The 16,376-nt window shown below is 33.1% G+C and overlaps 6 protein-coding genes across 6 annotated transcripts; 4 read left to right on the forward strand and 2 right to left on the reverse strand.

Moving 5' to 3' along the window:
• Window positions 1-1,076: 1,076 nt before the first annotated feature.
• Window positions 1,077-3,383, reverse strand: TVAGG3_0267290 (regulation of SNARE complex assembly; the record flags this gene model as incomplete). Its single annotated transcript, XM_001583721.1, has 1 exon — window positions 1,191-3,380. One exon carries the CDS (start codon window positions 3,378-3,380, stop codon window positions 1,191-1,193), a length of 2,190 nt encoding a protein of 729 aa, XP_001583771.1.
• An 838-nt stretch (window positions 3,384-4,221) lies between these two features.
• On the forward strand, window positions 4,222-5,475 carry TVAGG3_0267300 (major facilitator superfamily transporter; the record flags this gene model as incomplete). The annotated part of the gene is made up of 1 exon (XM_001583722.1): window positions 4,222-5,475. One exon carries the CDS (start codon window positions 4,222-4,224, stop codon window positions 5,473-5,475), a length of 1,254 nt encoding a protein of 417 aa, XP_001583772.1.
• Window positions 5,476-6,235: 760 nt separating this feature from the next.
• On the forward strand, window positions 6,236-7,606 carry TVAGG3_0267310 (spectrin binding; the record flags this gene model as incomplete). The annotated part of the gene is made up of 1 exon (XM_001583723.1): window positions 6,236-7,606. The coding sequence occupies one exon, from the start codon at window positions 6,236-6,238 to the stop codon at window positions 7,604-7,606; it is 1,371 nt and encodes a 456-aa protein (XP_001583773.1).
• Window positions 7,607-7,687: 81 nt separating this feature from the next.
• Window positions 7,688-9,281, reverse strand: TVAGG3_0267320 (uncharacterized protein; the record flags this gene model as incomplete). Its single annotated transcript, XM_001583724.1, has 1 exon — window positions 7,986-9,266. One exon carries the CDS (start codon window positions 9,264-9,266, stop codon window positions 7,986-7,988), a length of 1,281 nt encoding a protein of 426 aa, XP_001583774.1.
• A 480-nt stretch (window positions 9,282-9,761) lies between these two features.
• Window positions 9,762-11,940, forward strand: TVAGG3_0267330 (Clan MA, family M3, oligopeptidase A-like metallopeptidase; the record flags this gene model as incomplete). The annotated part of the gene is made up of 1 exon (XM_001583725.2): window positions 9,783-11,855. One exon carries the CDS (start codon window positions 9,783-9,785, stop codon window positions 11,853-11,855), a length of 2,073 nt encoding a protein of 690 aa, XP_001583775.1.
• Window positions 11,941-12,084: 144 nt separating this feature from the next.
• TVAGG3_0267340 (Clan CA, family C19, ubiquitin hydrolase-like cysteine peptidase family) lies at window positions 12,085-16,290 on the forward strand (the record flags this gene model as incomplete). Its single annotated transcript, XM_001583726.1, has 1 exon — window positions 12,085-16,290. One exon carries the CDS (start codon window positions 12,085-12,087, stop codon window positions 16,288-16,290), a length of 4,206 nt encoding a protein of 1,401 aa, XP_001583776.1.
• Between the last annotated feature and the right edge of the window lie 86 nt (window positions 16,291-16,376).

Below are 16,376 nucleotides of genomic sequence, written 5' to 3' on the forward strand. Positions count from 1 at the left end.
AAATACTTTGTGAATTATAAAATTAATCATAATAATTGAGTTTTACGAGTGGGTGAAATTAACTCATATTACGAGTCAAAAATATACTACTATGATTAATAACTATTAAAAATTACTAAATTAAATTGCTCATTATAAAAGCACGTTAATTTGACATATTTTGAGTTAATTGAATAAAGTGAAACGATTATCGATTTGGCTAATAATATGAAATACATGAATGGAGTCTTCCAAATTATGATTTATGCTTATGAATGAAGAATACAGCTTTACATGCATAAATTCATAGGAAAATGTATAAACGTAATTCTGATGAGGTGAAATGATTTTTGAATAGCATTATTGTCCCTCAATTTGAAACCATCTTATTAATAACAGGGAAAATCCAAAATCATTAATATTCAGAATTTGCTAAATGTTTTTCATGAATATGGGATGGATTTGGATTTAGTAAATGCTGTAAATGCCAAAATTGATATTGGAAATAGGATGTTAAACTGTTGGATACAAATATTGTCGACAAAAAATTCCAGGGAATTATTTTTTGTCCAAGGAATGCTATCAAAACATGATCGGCACATATTCAAACCACTGGCAGAGCGTCAAAAAATAAGCGGAATATGGTATCATTTTTATTTAATAAATACTTTTGTCTATTTCAAGTATCTACAATAATTCAAATTAAAAAAAATTCATATTATCATTTTCGTCTGGCATCTGAATTATTGAACTATAACTCTATTTCTAATAATTTATGCGCAATCTACCCATACACAACTTTATTTAATAGCTCCTTGTGCATGTTATCATTCTAGTTCCAACTTCAAATTGTTTCAATTTTTGTGATTTTCCAGTTTATTTTTTTAGCGAAGTCAAAATCATAAACTCAAACTATTCAATTTATTTTCACCAAAATTTCCTAATAGATGCATTGCAATTCAAGTAAGTATCATTGCATTGCAATCTCATAAATTTATCTTTTTAGCATGACCCTGAAAATAAAAAATTATCATTTTCATCTGACGAAAATGATAATTTTGTCACTTTTCCAGACGAAAATAATAATCCTTCTTTTTTTTAATATGAATAATGTCGATAATGTTTTGATAGCATTCCTTGGTCAAAAAATAATTCCTTGGACCTTTTTATATACGGTAAATAAAAACAATAAACATTTAAAAAAAAATTAACTAATTTCTTACAATCTTTGCTCTTCTTGCTGATTTAAGTTGACTGTTAAACTTATCAAAAGCAGCTCCAGCAATGATATTCGTAGTCAGTTGAACAGCGGCAAGTCTGCACCTGAATTCCTTCAATGTGTTTGCAGAGAGAGAAGCAATGTCAATTTTCCTTGACATTGGTTCCGGAATGTGTTTAACGAAGTCAACAGCTTCTATATGCAAAGAAGGAAGGATATCTAGCATATATGTAAGAAAGTCAACATCAGAATAAGCTGCATCACGTAACATCTGCCAAACTTTGTCGTTTTCGGCTGCAATTGCGTATTCAACAGCTCTCTTTGGATCTCTTATCTTCTCCAAGTGTATCTTCATTCCTTCAACAACGGCACCGGTCTTGCGAGCAAGGAATGCTGCTTCTGGCCACATCTTTTCCCTGTTCGCGGCTGACCATGCTCGTGAATAATTGAAGAATTGGCCGGTAGAAAGGAATTTCATCGTTGCTGGGTGGTGGAACTCAATGTATAGGATGGCAAGCTCTGTTCTGAACTCATCTGGTAAAGGAACATCCAGACAGAAGAGCTTGTGCATGTATTCGAGCATTTCTTTTCGACGATTTTGGGAAAATTTGGGTAATACGATGGCTGGAGGCAGTTTTTCGTGATTCTGGATCAAAAAATCAGTGAATAAGCCGCCAAATGACTCGTAAAGTCTGTCAAATTGTTCAAGAGGGAAGTGATAATCTCCAATTTTCTCAATATCGGTGAAAATGGACAAATACTTAGCATTTAATGCAGTAAGGAATGCTTCATTGTGTTTGTTCAGTCTGTGGTAGATGTGTATCAAAGGAATATTGAAAATCATATCAGTTCTTGCACGCATTTGAACAGGAAGCAACAATGACTCTGCATCGAAGCTCTCCGGAGGTAGAGATGCAAATACCGTGCAGAAATGATATGGATTTGCCTCAAGAAGATGCAATAATATGTCAACATTTCGTTTTGTATGGGCAAGGACGCGTTCTGGGATATAATCTGTAAGGTGCTGGAGAACTCCATTGGCGTGGAATATTTCTATCGCTGAACACCACTCGTCCGTCGTTTTCAAATATTCACTACAAAGAATTGAAGCTTTTTTAAGGGAATTCTTCGAAATTAGTTGATGGCAAACAGCAAGAATGAGATTGGAGCGTTCGGATTCTTCAATAAGCTTCAGCCAGCCCTTTAAATGAGAAATGCATTCGTCATCTGTGCATTGGAACAAAATATTCTTGATCCGCTCATCCCACGATGAAAAGGATGCGATAAATGCTGATTTCGGATATACAAAAAGGAAGGAATCGTTTGGAGCGGAAGATAATAAAATTAATGGTTCTGCAGAAGGCGGAGAAACAGAATCCGCTGTGTAATTTTGATCTACAAGTATTAGTTGTTGGTCTGTCTTTGTTGTAAATACAGTTAATGAACTGTTCTTTGAATAAGCAAGAGATACTGCATCTTTTGTAAGATTGAAGAAAACTGAACGTGTTTTATCGAATGATAATTCATAGAAGTAATTTCCGAATACAATACCGATCTTTTCTGGTGATAAAGGAACAAATGAACAATGATGTTCGATTTTCGATTTCAAAAAGGGAGGATTTATAGAATACGTATTCTTTTGAGATGATATATCGTATGCAAATAATGATACGTTCGTAGTATAGATTAAATGGTTAGAAAACCAAATCATATTTTGAATTTTTTGTTGAGGTTCAACAAGCTTACTGAAACTTGACCCAAATAAAAATCTTGGTGTGTATTGATATATTGCTCCTGATAAATCCGAAATAAAGAATCTTGGAGCTGTTTTTTCGTTGAAAAGTGGATCTAAAACGCAATGAACAATAGGTACTGAGTGGGATACAAAAAGAAGTTGTTTCTGTGTTTCAATTGAGTAAATATAACAAGTTTTTTGAGAATCTGCGAAAAGTAGATATTTTTTATCATTAGTAAGACTGAGTGAATTTACTTGATTTCCTGAATGAACTAATTCTAGTTTAAGAGTTCCATTTAGCTCAGCAATTACAATTCTTCCATGAAATGTTCCAAAAATAAATGAATTCTCATCAAACATTGTTGATGCAGTAATGTAATCCCCTTTATCTCCTTTTGCTGCAATCAAAAGTGAGAGTTGAGAGAATTTTAAAATCTGCTCTTGCATCTCAACTGTCACTTTTTTATTTTCATAAATTGAGCTCAATTCTATTCTTTCTGCTACCATGTGCATAGTATTTCAAAGTACTGCTTATGAGAGACTTAAATCAATAATATTGGATATGATTTATGAGAAATCTAAGATTTTCAATCAATAACAATGTTATTTTAGAATGCATAATGGTTATATCGGTATGACATTTCTCCACTCACATTATTTCACATCCACAATTTAGATTTTGTCATTGTATTATATCTTTAAGTAGTAGATCTTTATAATTTCAGCTTGTAATAATCATGATTACTGCAAAAATATATAGTTGCCATATTGTTGATATAGTTTATTCGTAGGTTATCATGTTAAATCAATTTCAACTACAAAAATTGTTTCACAATGAATGACATTCGGAAATCAAATTGTTTGGAAGTTGGCCACATTATATATACATAAATTACAATAATTCTGTTATATTGCTGGGTCTCTGTGGCTCGAAATTAAATATTCAAATCTGTAAAATGTGAATAAATTTAAGAAATAATTATGATTTCAATTATTAAGATAGTTACCATATGGGTTTAAAGAAAAACAATTTTATAAATAACCGATGAGTTTTTTCTTTGCAAATTTTATCATTTCAAGTGTATCGAATGTTTTGTTGAATTTCTTTTGTCGGACCATTTATGATAAAACTATGAAGAGCTCTCAATTTGATGGTTCGCTTTGAAAATTGAAATAATTGGATTCAATGCTTGAGAAAAATAATTGTTGTGCTATGAAGATAATATTCGATTCAATAAGCAGAAATGAAATTGAATACTTATTCAAATTCTATTTTTATATTTGTTCAATGGTTCTACCACAGATTAAAAATATTTATATATGCGGAATCATTATAGCACTTAGTGGTATGGAGATGGGTTTAGGGTTAGGTTTCACTGGACCTACAACCTTCCAATTGGCAGATAAATTCAAACTTTCGAAACCAGAGCAAATTTGGTTTAACGTCGCAGGATTTGCTGCTGCCATGGTCGGATCCATGGGAATCAACCCCGTTGTATCGAAATTCGGAAATAGAAGTAGTTTATTCGGAAATGCTTGCTTTATGTTTGCTTCTTGGATCGCTCTTTCATTTTCAGTAAATAAAATTATGGCGTTCGTATTTAGATGCCTTACAGGATTAGCTGTTGGATGTTATTCAACAGTTGCACCCGTATTCATAGTCGATATTGCTCCAATTGATAAAAAAGGCCTTTTCGCTTTCATGAACCAATTAGGTTACTCTGTCGGATATCTCACTATTAATATCTTTGGAAATATGGTAAGCTGGGCCTGGTTAGCAAGAATATGCGCAGTTCCTTGTTTAATTCAAATAATATTCACATTGATGATTCCACAGCCGATAGCCGTATTACTCAGGACATCATTTAAGAAAGTTTTCCATTGGCCAAAGCAAATTGTAATTGCCATTTTCTTAATGTTCTTCCTTCAATTCAGTGGTGTAAATGCGGTTCTTTCCAACCTCAATTCCATTATTACAGAGGCAAAACTGAATGTTCAGACTTCAATTGTCGCAATTTGCACAACCATCGCTCAATTACTTGCAACTCTTGCTGCATCAACTATTGTTGATAAATTTGGCCATAGAATATGCTGGACAGTATCATCAATTGGCCAAATGGTTGCATTTCTCTTCCTTTGGGCTTTCCAGAAGTTCAAACTACACTCCGCTGTTTTCATGGTCGGACTATTCTTAGAACAGTTCACTTTTGGTATTGGAACAGGACCGATTCCTTTTGCAAAAACAGCAAATCTTTTCAAAGTCGAAGTGAGATCCTCTGCAATGGGTATTGCAACAGCTGCACAGTGGTTCATAGGAGGTGTTGTTGTTTATATCCTTCCTACTTTCCAAGATTTAATTGGAACTGCATGGACATTTATGTTCTTCGCCGTAATTTCTTTCGCTTCTGTTGTCTTTGGAGCTTTCGTGTTGATTCCTGAAACTGATGCTGGATTTGGAGACAACAAAGATGAAGAATCTGATAAAGATACTGAAGAAATCAGTAGGAGATTATCCCATGTCAAGGATATCCCTGAATTATAATAGTATAGAATGTAAAAAATTTATGTTTATAGTTAATTTTCTTTGTTTTTCCGCTTTTTCTATGAAATTGAAAGAATTTCGGAGGTTTTTATATGGACTATTAGCATAATAATATGGTGCTTGTATTTGATACAATTAGCATACATTTCAAAGCCAGATTTTAGAAAAATTGATATACCGATTATTTGAATTTATAAATTCCGGGCCTTTTAAGAGGTAAATTGCCAATTTAGCTAGTTCTATGTGAGATGTCGAAATCATTGTATAAAAAAAAGATAAGTTTTGAAATTGGATTTGATAAAATTCCATAATATACTATATGATTGCAGTTGTACAAAATTCTCTAGTTAACGTGCATATATTTATAAATGTGAACTCATTTGTACAACGATTCGAAATTGAAAGAGTTTCACTTCACTTCATATACAATTGGATCTGATATAAATATATTTGTTTTATTTGGCTGAATATTTTAAAAAGGATTTTATTCCGAAATTTCTGAACTTTCAATTCATTTTCATTTCTGATGTCAGGTCCTTATAGCGAACTTTATTCATTGTGTAAAGGATACATCGACACGGTCAACGAATTATACACCTTGCATACCTTCAATGAAGATGCAGTCAATAAAATTTTAGCCGAAATCAAAAGGAATTTTATTGAAACAAAGATTTATATGCCATCTCAAGTTCTAGGATTACTTTCTACCATTGCTACATACAATAATCGTTATTTCAAGGTATACTAGGCTCTTTTCAAGATGATATATGAAGAATACCGTCCAAAGAACGTTTGTTCTATCAATCCTCTTTTCGATTACTTTGTTTACAAAGAATATGGATTGGTTTTAAACGAAAAGAGCAAAGAAAAGTTCGAATTATATGATTCACACCATTATTCATTGGATGTTCATAAACCAAATACAATATGGAGCGCAATCATGGAAGATGACAATAGATTACTCATTTCAATAACAAATGGCGATGATTTTGATAAAGATCAGAAGATCATCAGTGATTTCTATCCGAAATCAGATTCAGGTTACACATTACTTGAAATTTGTTGTTATCATGGTGCTGTTAAATGTTTCAGATATTTGATGACAGAACTTCATTTACCTGTTACAAAACTTTGTTCTCAATTTTCATTCATTGGCAAAAATCTTGATATTGTTAGTGATTGCAGCAAAGTTCAGAAGCCCGATTACAAATCAATGAGAGGAGCTCTTTTATCACACAACATTGATTTCATTTTGTATCTATTTAATGAGCACAAAATAGAAATTAACTTATCTGATAGTCTTTTTGCAAACAATTTGCAAGCAATTTTCATGTATTACGAGAAAACATCAGATTTGATTAATTCTTTCGTTTACTCTGCATCTTTCAATATCCCTGCAGTTTCTCAATACTTCTTAACTCATAGAGTTAATATTAATGCTAAAAGCAAACTCGAATCTTGTGCTATTCATCATGCAGTTCAATTCAATTGCAAAGAAAATTTGGAATTTTTAATTTCAAAAGGTGCTGATGTCAATTCTGTCTGTTTTCCATTCCGATATCCACTCCATTTGGCAGCGGAAAATAATTCTGTTGAAGCATGTCTAACATTGCTATTAAATCATGCAGATCAAAAATTGACTGATCGTTTTGGTCGCATACCTCTTCACGAAGCAGCAGCTAATAATGCAACTGAAGTTGCAGAAATCCTTATCAAATATGGAGCAATTGTTGACTCATTAGATTGTTTTGGGGCAACACCACTCCATGAAGCAGCCAAAAACAACAACGTCAAAATTGCAGAACTGCTTCTTTCACATGGAGCAGATGCAAATGATATTGATAACAAAGGACAAACTCCTCTTTACTATTCGATATGGGCAAACAAAACTCAAATTGCAGAATTCTTGATTTCACATGGTGGAGATGTCAATGCAGTCAACAATGATGGTGTCACAGTTCTTGCACGAGCATTAAATGAAAATAAAAATGTAATTGCAGAATTCCTTGTTTCGCATGACGCTGTAAGAACTCTCAATCCAGGCGAAATCAATAGTCATAAGCATCCAGACAGACAAAATAGGCCTCCTCCTATCAGATATGGTCCTCATGGCGAAATACTCAAAGATTAATATATTTAATTTTTCATTTATATCTAATGGCTACTCTGAATACATAAAAATTCAATTTAAAAACTTTATATTTGACATTTTTGACTTATTTTGGAAGTGTTTAAGAATACACCCATCTGGTTTTCTCTAAATTATTTGAGATGACTAATTATTAATTTGCTTCATTATATAATGAATAATTTGAATTTAATATTATAGTTATGAATTGCAATAATGTCGGAAAATGGTTAGCGCAAATTACATCAATCTAACTATGATTATAATTATAGTTCTTAATTAATTGACATTAAAAGTCATTGGATGTTAACCTTAAGCACTATTATTGAAGGCGATGTCTTTCTGACATAAATACACTTTTAGATTAAAAAAAATATATATTTTAATTAGATGAATTAATAATAGCCTCAAAAACTTTCTGATATTGTTCATCACGTATTGACTTCGTTGGAATTTCAGAGATTGATTCCAAACATGTCATCAATAAAGGATTTTCAAATGACTCAATAACATCTTCGAACTCAACTGTTTTTCCTTCCCTTTCACTGACCAGTTCTTGATATTGAGACCTCAAAAGGTCATGAAGTTCTCCAGTGATTTTAAATTTCGCCATTTTCGTAGAAAACGGTGAAGATGTGGTAAATGATTGTGATTCTGGTGGTGGCAAACCATCATCTTTCATGACACCAAGTTTTTTAAGACAAAATGTGCGAAGTTCCTGGAGATCTGGAAGATATTTGAAATCTGATTTAATTTTTGGAATGTCATCTATTTGTACGAGTAAGTTCTCGATGAAAAGCCAGCTAGCATGGGGATGCTTTTCAATATTATTGAGTAATGAATGAGCAATGGTAAGTTGCTTAACAAGGACACTTCCATACTTAGCCTGAGACTCTTCATATAATATTCTATTAATAACTTTTTGATTTGTATTATTTATATTTGAGAGAGTTGTGAAGCTTTGAATGACTGGGAATATTGAAAGTGCAACAAGTGCAGCACGTGAAGAGTAGTATGGAAGAAGTTCTCTGTATGTGTCAATAACTTCTTCTTCACTCTTATTTTGACATTCGAAAATTAATTTAGGAAAATCAACATCTGGAAGATTCTTGATGGCACCTATATTCTCCATGCATTTAAAATTGATTGATAAGACGGCTTTTTCTAGTGAATACTTAAAAGAATAGCTGGTTTTGCCATTTCTAATGATAGTATCAATTAATTTGCTGGATGTCATATAGATGCGAATGTCATTTGATGCAAGGACTGGGTATTCATGCATTAGATCATAGAAAATTATGTGAATACCTTGAGTTTTTATTAGTTTTTTGATTGCAGACTTAACATCATGGTCAGGTTGAAAAATGATAAATCCATCTTCAAGATTAACGTATTGTTCTACGTTAGTGTCTATTTTATAATATTGGAGATTTGGAAAATCTCTAAAACATTGAGCAATCTCAATAACAAAAAGGTCATTGAAACCAAATGTCTTTAATGATCTATCTGTGTGGATTGCAAAATATTTATTGGTGTTTTTCTTTTGTGTGTCTTTGATTTCTTCGTTAACATAGTTTAGAAAGGCCTCCTTGTTTTGTTCTTGATATACTACTTTGTGCATACAATTGGTAATTGGACATTGGTATGAGTCTGGAAAACTCATTGATGAAAAATGAACGAGTCAAAAAAAATAAAAAAAAATCAGAAAAAAACAAAAACAAAAAACTACATAAGGATTTTGAAGATCAAAAAAAATCAAAAGTTTCATTCTGACTTTTTCTAAAATTGAGGGGATTAGTCAAAAAAAAATCAAAGGGTGTGATTACTTAGGCAAGCCCTGGAAAACAATTCAAAATATTTTTCATAACTTTGAAGAGAACAATCACAAACTTATGAAGAGAAATTCAATATGGCTGTTAAAAAATTGCACAAGTTAGCGAGTTTTGCAAAACCTTATGTAATACATAGAACTTTGCTATGTTTGGTTAATAGAGTATTTTAATTCGCAAGCATCCTTCGAGTTGTTTACATCAATATTAGCAGAAAAATACATAAAGAACTTAATAAATGGCCTAATGGAGTTTCATAGTAAATGAGAAAACAGATTGACGTTGCGAATATCTTTGTTGATTAAGTTGTTCAGCTAAAATTTTTGCGGGGAAAAGTGCCAAAATTAAAGATGAGCTCACATCCATTCCTTGATGAGTCTTACTATCCAAAATGGTCAACAATGACTCCAGATCATGTTTTTGATGATGGTAAGTATGCAATTGATCTTGCAAATAAAGCAATCGATGAAATTTCTCAACTTCCAGACGACCAAATCACATACGACAACACATTCAGGCGTTTCGACAAGCTCTTCGCAGCAGTCAACACTTTCTCTAACAGAGTTTCGCATTTGATCGCTGTAAAGGAAACAACAGAACTTCGTGAGGCCTACGCCAAGATTCTTCCAGTTCTTTCCGAATTTGAGACATCAGTTTACCTTAATGATAAGCTTTACAAGGTTCTTTCCAAAGAACAAGAAAAATCTAAAGAACAAAATTTGAACAAACAAGAATTGCGCTTCATTGACAACACAATCAAAGAGTTCCAGCAGAATGGTGCTGGTCTCTCTGAAGACAAGAAGAAACGCATCTCAGAAATCTCAGTTGAATTATCAACTTTGACAAAGAAGTTCTCTGATAACGTTTTGGACTCCACAAAGGCTGGCGAAATCTATGTTACCAACCCAGATGATCTCAAAGGCCTTCCACAGTCCGCAATTGACGCTGCAAAGGAAGATGCAACAAACAAGGGCCAACCAGACAAATGGCGCTTCAATCTTCAATACCCATCAAGACTTCCAGTCATGATGCACGCAGATTCCGAAGAACTCCGTAAGAAGATGTACGATTTGAATCTTACAATCGGCAGAGGCGGCCAATACGATAACGGCGAGCTTGTTAAGAAGATCACGGCCCTCCGTGACGAAAAAGCCAAGCTCCTCGGCTTCAAGACATGGGCAGATTTAGTTCTTAACCGCAGAATGGCCGAAAACGGCTCCAACGCCCTCAAATTCGTCGAAGACTTACATGACAAGTGCTATTCCCAGTACATGGAAGACAACGAAGCCCTTCTCAAGTATGCGAAATCGAAGAATCCAGATGTTGTCCTCAAACCATGGAACACAGCCTACTGGGCCGAGCGCCAGAGGGTAGAACTCTACGATTTCGACGAAGAGAAGCTCAAACCATACTTCCCAGCCGAAAAAGTTCTCGAAGGATTGTATCAGATCGTACAGAGGATCTACGGCATCGATGTAAAGGAAGTCCCAACATACGTAAGAGAGAAGGACGCCCCAGAAGTCGAAGGAAAAGTCGAAGTTTGGCATCCAGATGTCAAAGTCTTCGAAGTCTTCGATTCCAACACCCATCTTAAGTTCGGAGCCTTCTACGTCGATCTCTATCCACGTGAAGACAAGCACTCTGGCGGTTGGATGTCAGAACTCCACATTGGACATCCATCAGCAAATGATCCGAACTTGTCAACACTCAACTGCAACTTAAATAAGTCTATTGGTGGAAAGCCAGCACTTTTGTCCCACGACGATGTCTCTACGATCTTCCACGAGTTCGGACATAATCTTCATTGTCTTTTCTACGATGGAGAGATCTCATCCTTATCAGGAATGAGTGTCCCATGGGATTACGTAGAATTGCCATCCCAATTCCACGAAAATTACGTTTGGGAACGCGAAGCATTAGATTTATTCGCAAAACACTGGGAAACAGGCGAAAAGATCCCAGATGACCTCTTCAACAAGATGATCGCAGCAAGGAACTACAGAAGTGCTACTTTCTTCGTCAGACAGTTGTATTTCGGAAGAATCGATTTCGCATTACACCAAGAATACGAAAAATACAAGGATATGGACCTCGACGCCATCGATGATGTTGTTGCCGACAAATACAGAAGCTTCTACGGCGAAAAGACCCATACAATGTATTATAATTTCTCTCATTTGTTCTCTTCCCCTGTTGCCTACTCTGCTGGCTACTACTCATACAAGTGGGCAGAAGTCCTCGACGCAGACTGCTTCTCCAGGTTCCAGAAAGAGGGAATCTTCAACAAGGAGACAGGAATGTCGTTCAGAAGAGAAATCCTTGAAAAGGGTAACTCAATACCTGTTCAGGAAGAGTTTAGGAACTTCATGGGAAGAGATCCATCTCAGGAAGCACTCTTGAAGAGAAGCGGAATTAAATATTAAAAAATTTTATACTTCTTTTTAACTTATGGTGTTGCTAATACTCTTTTTTATTATTATAGTTAAACAATTATTAGATAGATCCGGAATTTTACAAATCAAAATTGCATCCCTATGTAAATAATTGAAATTTAAACGCAGTTTTTGTAGATATTGGCAAACTAAGAATTAATTCAGCAATTGATTTGATTGGAGAAAAAAAATTTAAAAAAGTGTTGTCAAAATTTTAAAAATGACATCTGTTTATTTATTTTGGTATCCTGGAAGTTCACAAGTAAGAACATCCGAAGTAACTATTGAAAATGTAACAATAAAAGTAACGCTTTCTCCTAAATCTGTCTCGGAAGTTCCATTGATTGAAATAGTTACGACGGGGTTGAATAAACAGCAAAATTTATATTACAGAATTAATAGCGAGGAGGAATGGAATCAAATATGGGTTTCAAAATATAGAACATTCGTTCAGAAATTACAACATCCTGTGACACAAAACCAGCATATTCGTGTATACTTTAAATTAGAAAATCCACTAGATTTTCAAGCTGCAAAACCAAAAAATACATACACAAGCCCATTTCTTATTGATAGATTTAATGAAAATTCAAACAGAGATTCACTAAAGGTTAGTACAACAAGTCCATCGAATAATACAGCTTATTCAATACAAAAATCACCTAAAAGTCCAAAATCTTCTTTTTCATATATTTCAGTGGAAACACCGAAGGAAATAATGAAAAACAGAGATACATTAAAAGTAGAAAAGCCAAAAAATTCATCACTATCACAAAGTTCTCAGAAAAAGAATCTAACGGTTAATGAAAATGAATTTTCTTTCGGTTCGAAATCATCTCCGGTCCAAAAATCTACGTCTACTTATAAACAATCAGATAGATTCGATGAAATCGAAATTTCTCCATCTTTAGCTAAAAATCTAAATTCTCCTCGAAGGCAAGTGCAAAACAACACAGATAAACCGGACCAAAAGGAAATTGATTTAATATTTAAAGCAAGAGATCAGAAAATTCCAATTTTAACTGCTGATTCTGATACCAAACAAAATTCGGCAGATTTGCCAACAAAAAGAAAGTCATCTTCATCTTCTGGATCAACCCGTCGCAATTCACTTCATAATGATTTAGCTTCTCAGCAAAATAAAAATGATAAAATTGATTCTCCAAAAGATCCTCAAAAACCTTCTAACACTGCATTAAAACCTGATTCTGTTACAACTGGAACAGAAAATCCATCTAGTAATTCATTAAAACCCAATTCTGTTCCAAGTAGAACAGAAAAAACATCTAATAATTTATTAAAACCTTCTTCTGCTCCGAGTACAATGAAAAATTCTAATAATAATGCATCAACACCTTCTTCTGCTCCAAGTAGAACAGAAAATTCTTCTAGTAATTCATCAACAATTAGTTCTGTTACGAGAAGAACAAGAAATTCTAATAATAAGGCATCAACACCTTCTTCTGCTCCAAGTAGAACAGAAAATTCTTCTAGTAATTCATCAACACCTTCTTCTGCTCCGAGTACAATGAAAAATTCTAATAATAATGCATCAACACCTTCTTCTGCTCCAAGTAGAACAGAAAATTCTTCTAGTAATTCATCAACAATTAGTTCTGTTACGAGAAGAACAAGAAATTATGTTCAAGTTACGAAAGATGACAAATCATGTGCTGAATATGTTGGAATTGGCAATTTGGGAGCAACATGTTACATGAGTTCATTTCTCCAAGCTCTTTTCCATCTTCCTGTCTTCAGGAAACTTGTTTTTCAGATAAACACTGATGACATTCTAGTTCGTGGTTTGCAGCAAATGTTTCTTGATTTGCAAACATCGAAAGAAGCAGTTAAAGCAGATGATTTGATCAGAGCATTCGGCTGGAGCGAATTCCATGCATTCGAGCAACATGATGCACAAGAATTCTTCATCAAAATCATCAACAGAATCGAAGAAGAAGTTTGCAAGAAAAATGACGAAATCAACAAAATTTTCAAATCAATTTTTGTTGGAAAAAGTCGTTCATTCATCAGACCAATCAATCCCACAGACTTCAAAGAGATAGATAGTATAGAAGAGTTCTCACAGATCTCTTTAGATGCTATAGGAAACAAAACTATCAATGAAAGTTTAACCAAATATTTAACACCAGAAAAACTTGATGGAGATAACAAGTACAAGATTGATGATAAAGAATATGATGTTTTATTGGGAACAGAGTTCATTGAAATGCCAACAGTTCTACAGATCCAATTAATGAGGTATTCTTATGATTTGTACACAGGAGAAGAAATGAAACTTTATTCTCCTTTTGAATTTTTTGATGAAATTAAAATTCCTTCCCAAAATGGATTGATTGAATACTCTTTGTATTGTGTGATTGTCCATTTCGGAATTGTAAAAAATGGACATTTCTACTGCTTAATTAAACCAGATAAAGGAAATCAATGGTTCGAGTTTAATGATATGGCTGTGAGACCTGTTACAAATGATGAAGTGTTTGGAGCTGCAGAACATGGACCAAGACAAAACGCTTATTTGCTGCTTTACGTGAGAAAGGATAAAATTAATGAAGTTTTTATTAAAATTGATGAAAATGTATTACCAAAACTACAAAGAGTTGAAACTCCTCCTTCAGCAATCTTCCTTGTAGAAGGAAAACAAAATGACTCAAAACTCACTCAAAAACCATTTGAAAGTCATGGAATTGAAGAAATTAAAGAAGAAAAACCAAACTTGAATCAAAAACCAGGATCTAGAATGGTTGGAAATAAATCCTCTGGTACTGGAATTAGCCCTCCAAATTACACACAAAGAAAATCCTCTCAGGAAGATAGAATTGATCCTCTTTCAATCTTAGATCGGATAAATGAAATAAATAGTCAGGGAATGCAAAGTAATAACAACCAATTAAATCAACAGCCAAAACCTTTTGAAAAACCTCAAAACAAACGTGAACTAAACATATCTTTTGATTCTGATGATCCTCAACCAAGTTCCACAAAAGAAAATCCTACAAGACTAACAGAAACTGTTTCAAGACAAACATATAATGTTTCAAGACAAACAGAAAGATTTTCAAGTTCGACACCAAAAGGAGTGAATTCAGAAAATCAAAATAAACCAGTAAATGATGTTAGAAAAGTAAAGATATTTTTGGAAACAGAGGAAGGATTGAAGATGAATAGTTACAGATTCAATTTCAACATTATTTGTCCAGCAACACAAAAACCAGTAGATATTCCAGAGAATTACACAAGAGATGATATAATTAAAGAAATTAAGAAACAATTAAAAATCAACGGTAAATTTGTAAATCTCTGGAGAATTGATGAGAAAAACAGAATTGAAGGAATTTTAGATGAAAAAACAAGAGCAAAAGACATCAGATGTCATTTATATCTTCATTTATCAGAAGAACCATATAATCCTAATGATACCTACAACTTTGTTTACATTCACTCAGAAAACACTTTTCCTTTCTTATTCTTCTACAAATTCCTTCAAAGAGACAAATTTATGAAATTAGATAAATCATTTTTGAAATTATTGGGTATCAATTACCAGAAGTACATAAAAATCTATAATATACATGATGGAGAACTACATCATGATATGAATACTAATTATGATCCAATTGTTTATTCAATTTATGAAAATATTCCTAATATCAATGAATTTGTTGACAAAAATGTTTTGGAAAACTCAAATCTTATGAATTCTTATGTTTATTTGATGAACAATAGTCATTCCACCTTTAGATCTATGTACAAAACAATGTTCCCTTCACAGACAATACTTGTCAAAGATTTAACAAAGCCTGACAGTGATTTTGTTGGTTTTGAAGTTCCAAAGAGTATTTATATGAATCAATTCACTCAATATTACAGAATTGTGACATCAAAAGTAAATGGAAAATTATCATTCTTCAAGAAATCGGAAGGAACTGAAAGATTACAAAATGTTTATAGTTTGGATACTGATCACATTTTCTCTTTCCCTTCTCGAAGATCAATAATTGAAGTGAAATACTACACTGGAATTAAATACGAAAAGAGTGAATACATCGAAGATGATTTAACTAAAATCATGGAATTGAATCGTTTTCCTACTGTAAAATATGTTCGTAATAACGAATTTTCTGTCAGTTCAACGTACATTGACTATATTAGAGTTGATTACAAGCATTACAACCGTCCTATTACAGTTCATGAGTGTATTAATACAAATTATGTTGATATTTATTTAGTTGAAGGAATGAGTTCTTATGATGAAATTATGGACATAATTTCTGAAAAAGTTTCACAAGAGTTTGCTGTATATTATGGATCTAGATATAGGTCTTTCCCATTTACATCAGAAACAAAGCTCAATACAATTACAGATTTATTTGTTAATGTTACTATGTCTAATTCGTTTATAATGTAGTAAAATGTTGTATTATTTATTTATATTTCACTACTTACTAAATCTTTAATCAGTATTTATATTGTTATCAAATATTTTGTAAAGAA

Source organism: Trichomonas vaginalis, chromosome V, assembly GCF_026262505.1.
Source record: "Trichomonas vaginalis G3 chromosome V, whole genome shotgun sequence".
Taxonomy (NCBI): domain Eukaryota; phylum Parabasalia; order Trichomonadida; family Trichomonadidae; genus Trichomonas; species Trichomonas vaginalis.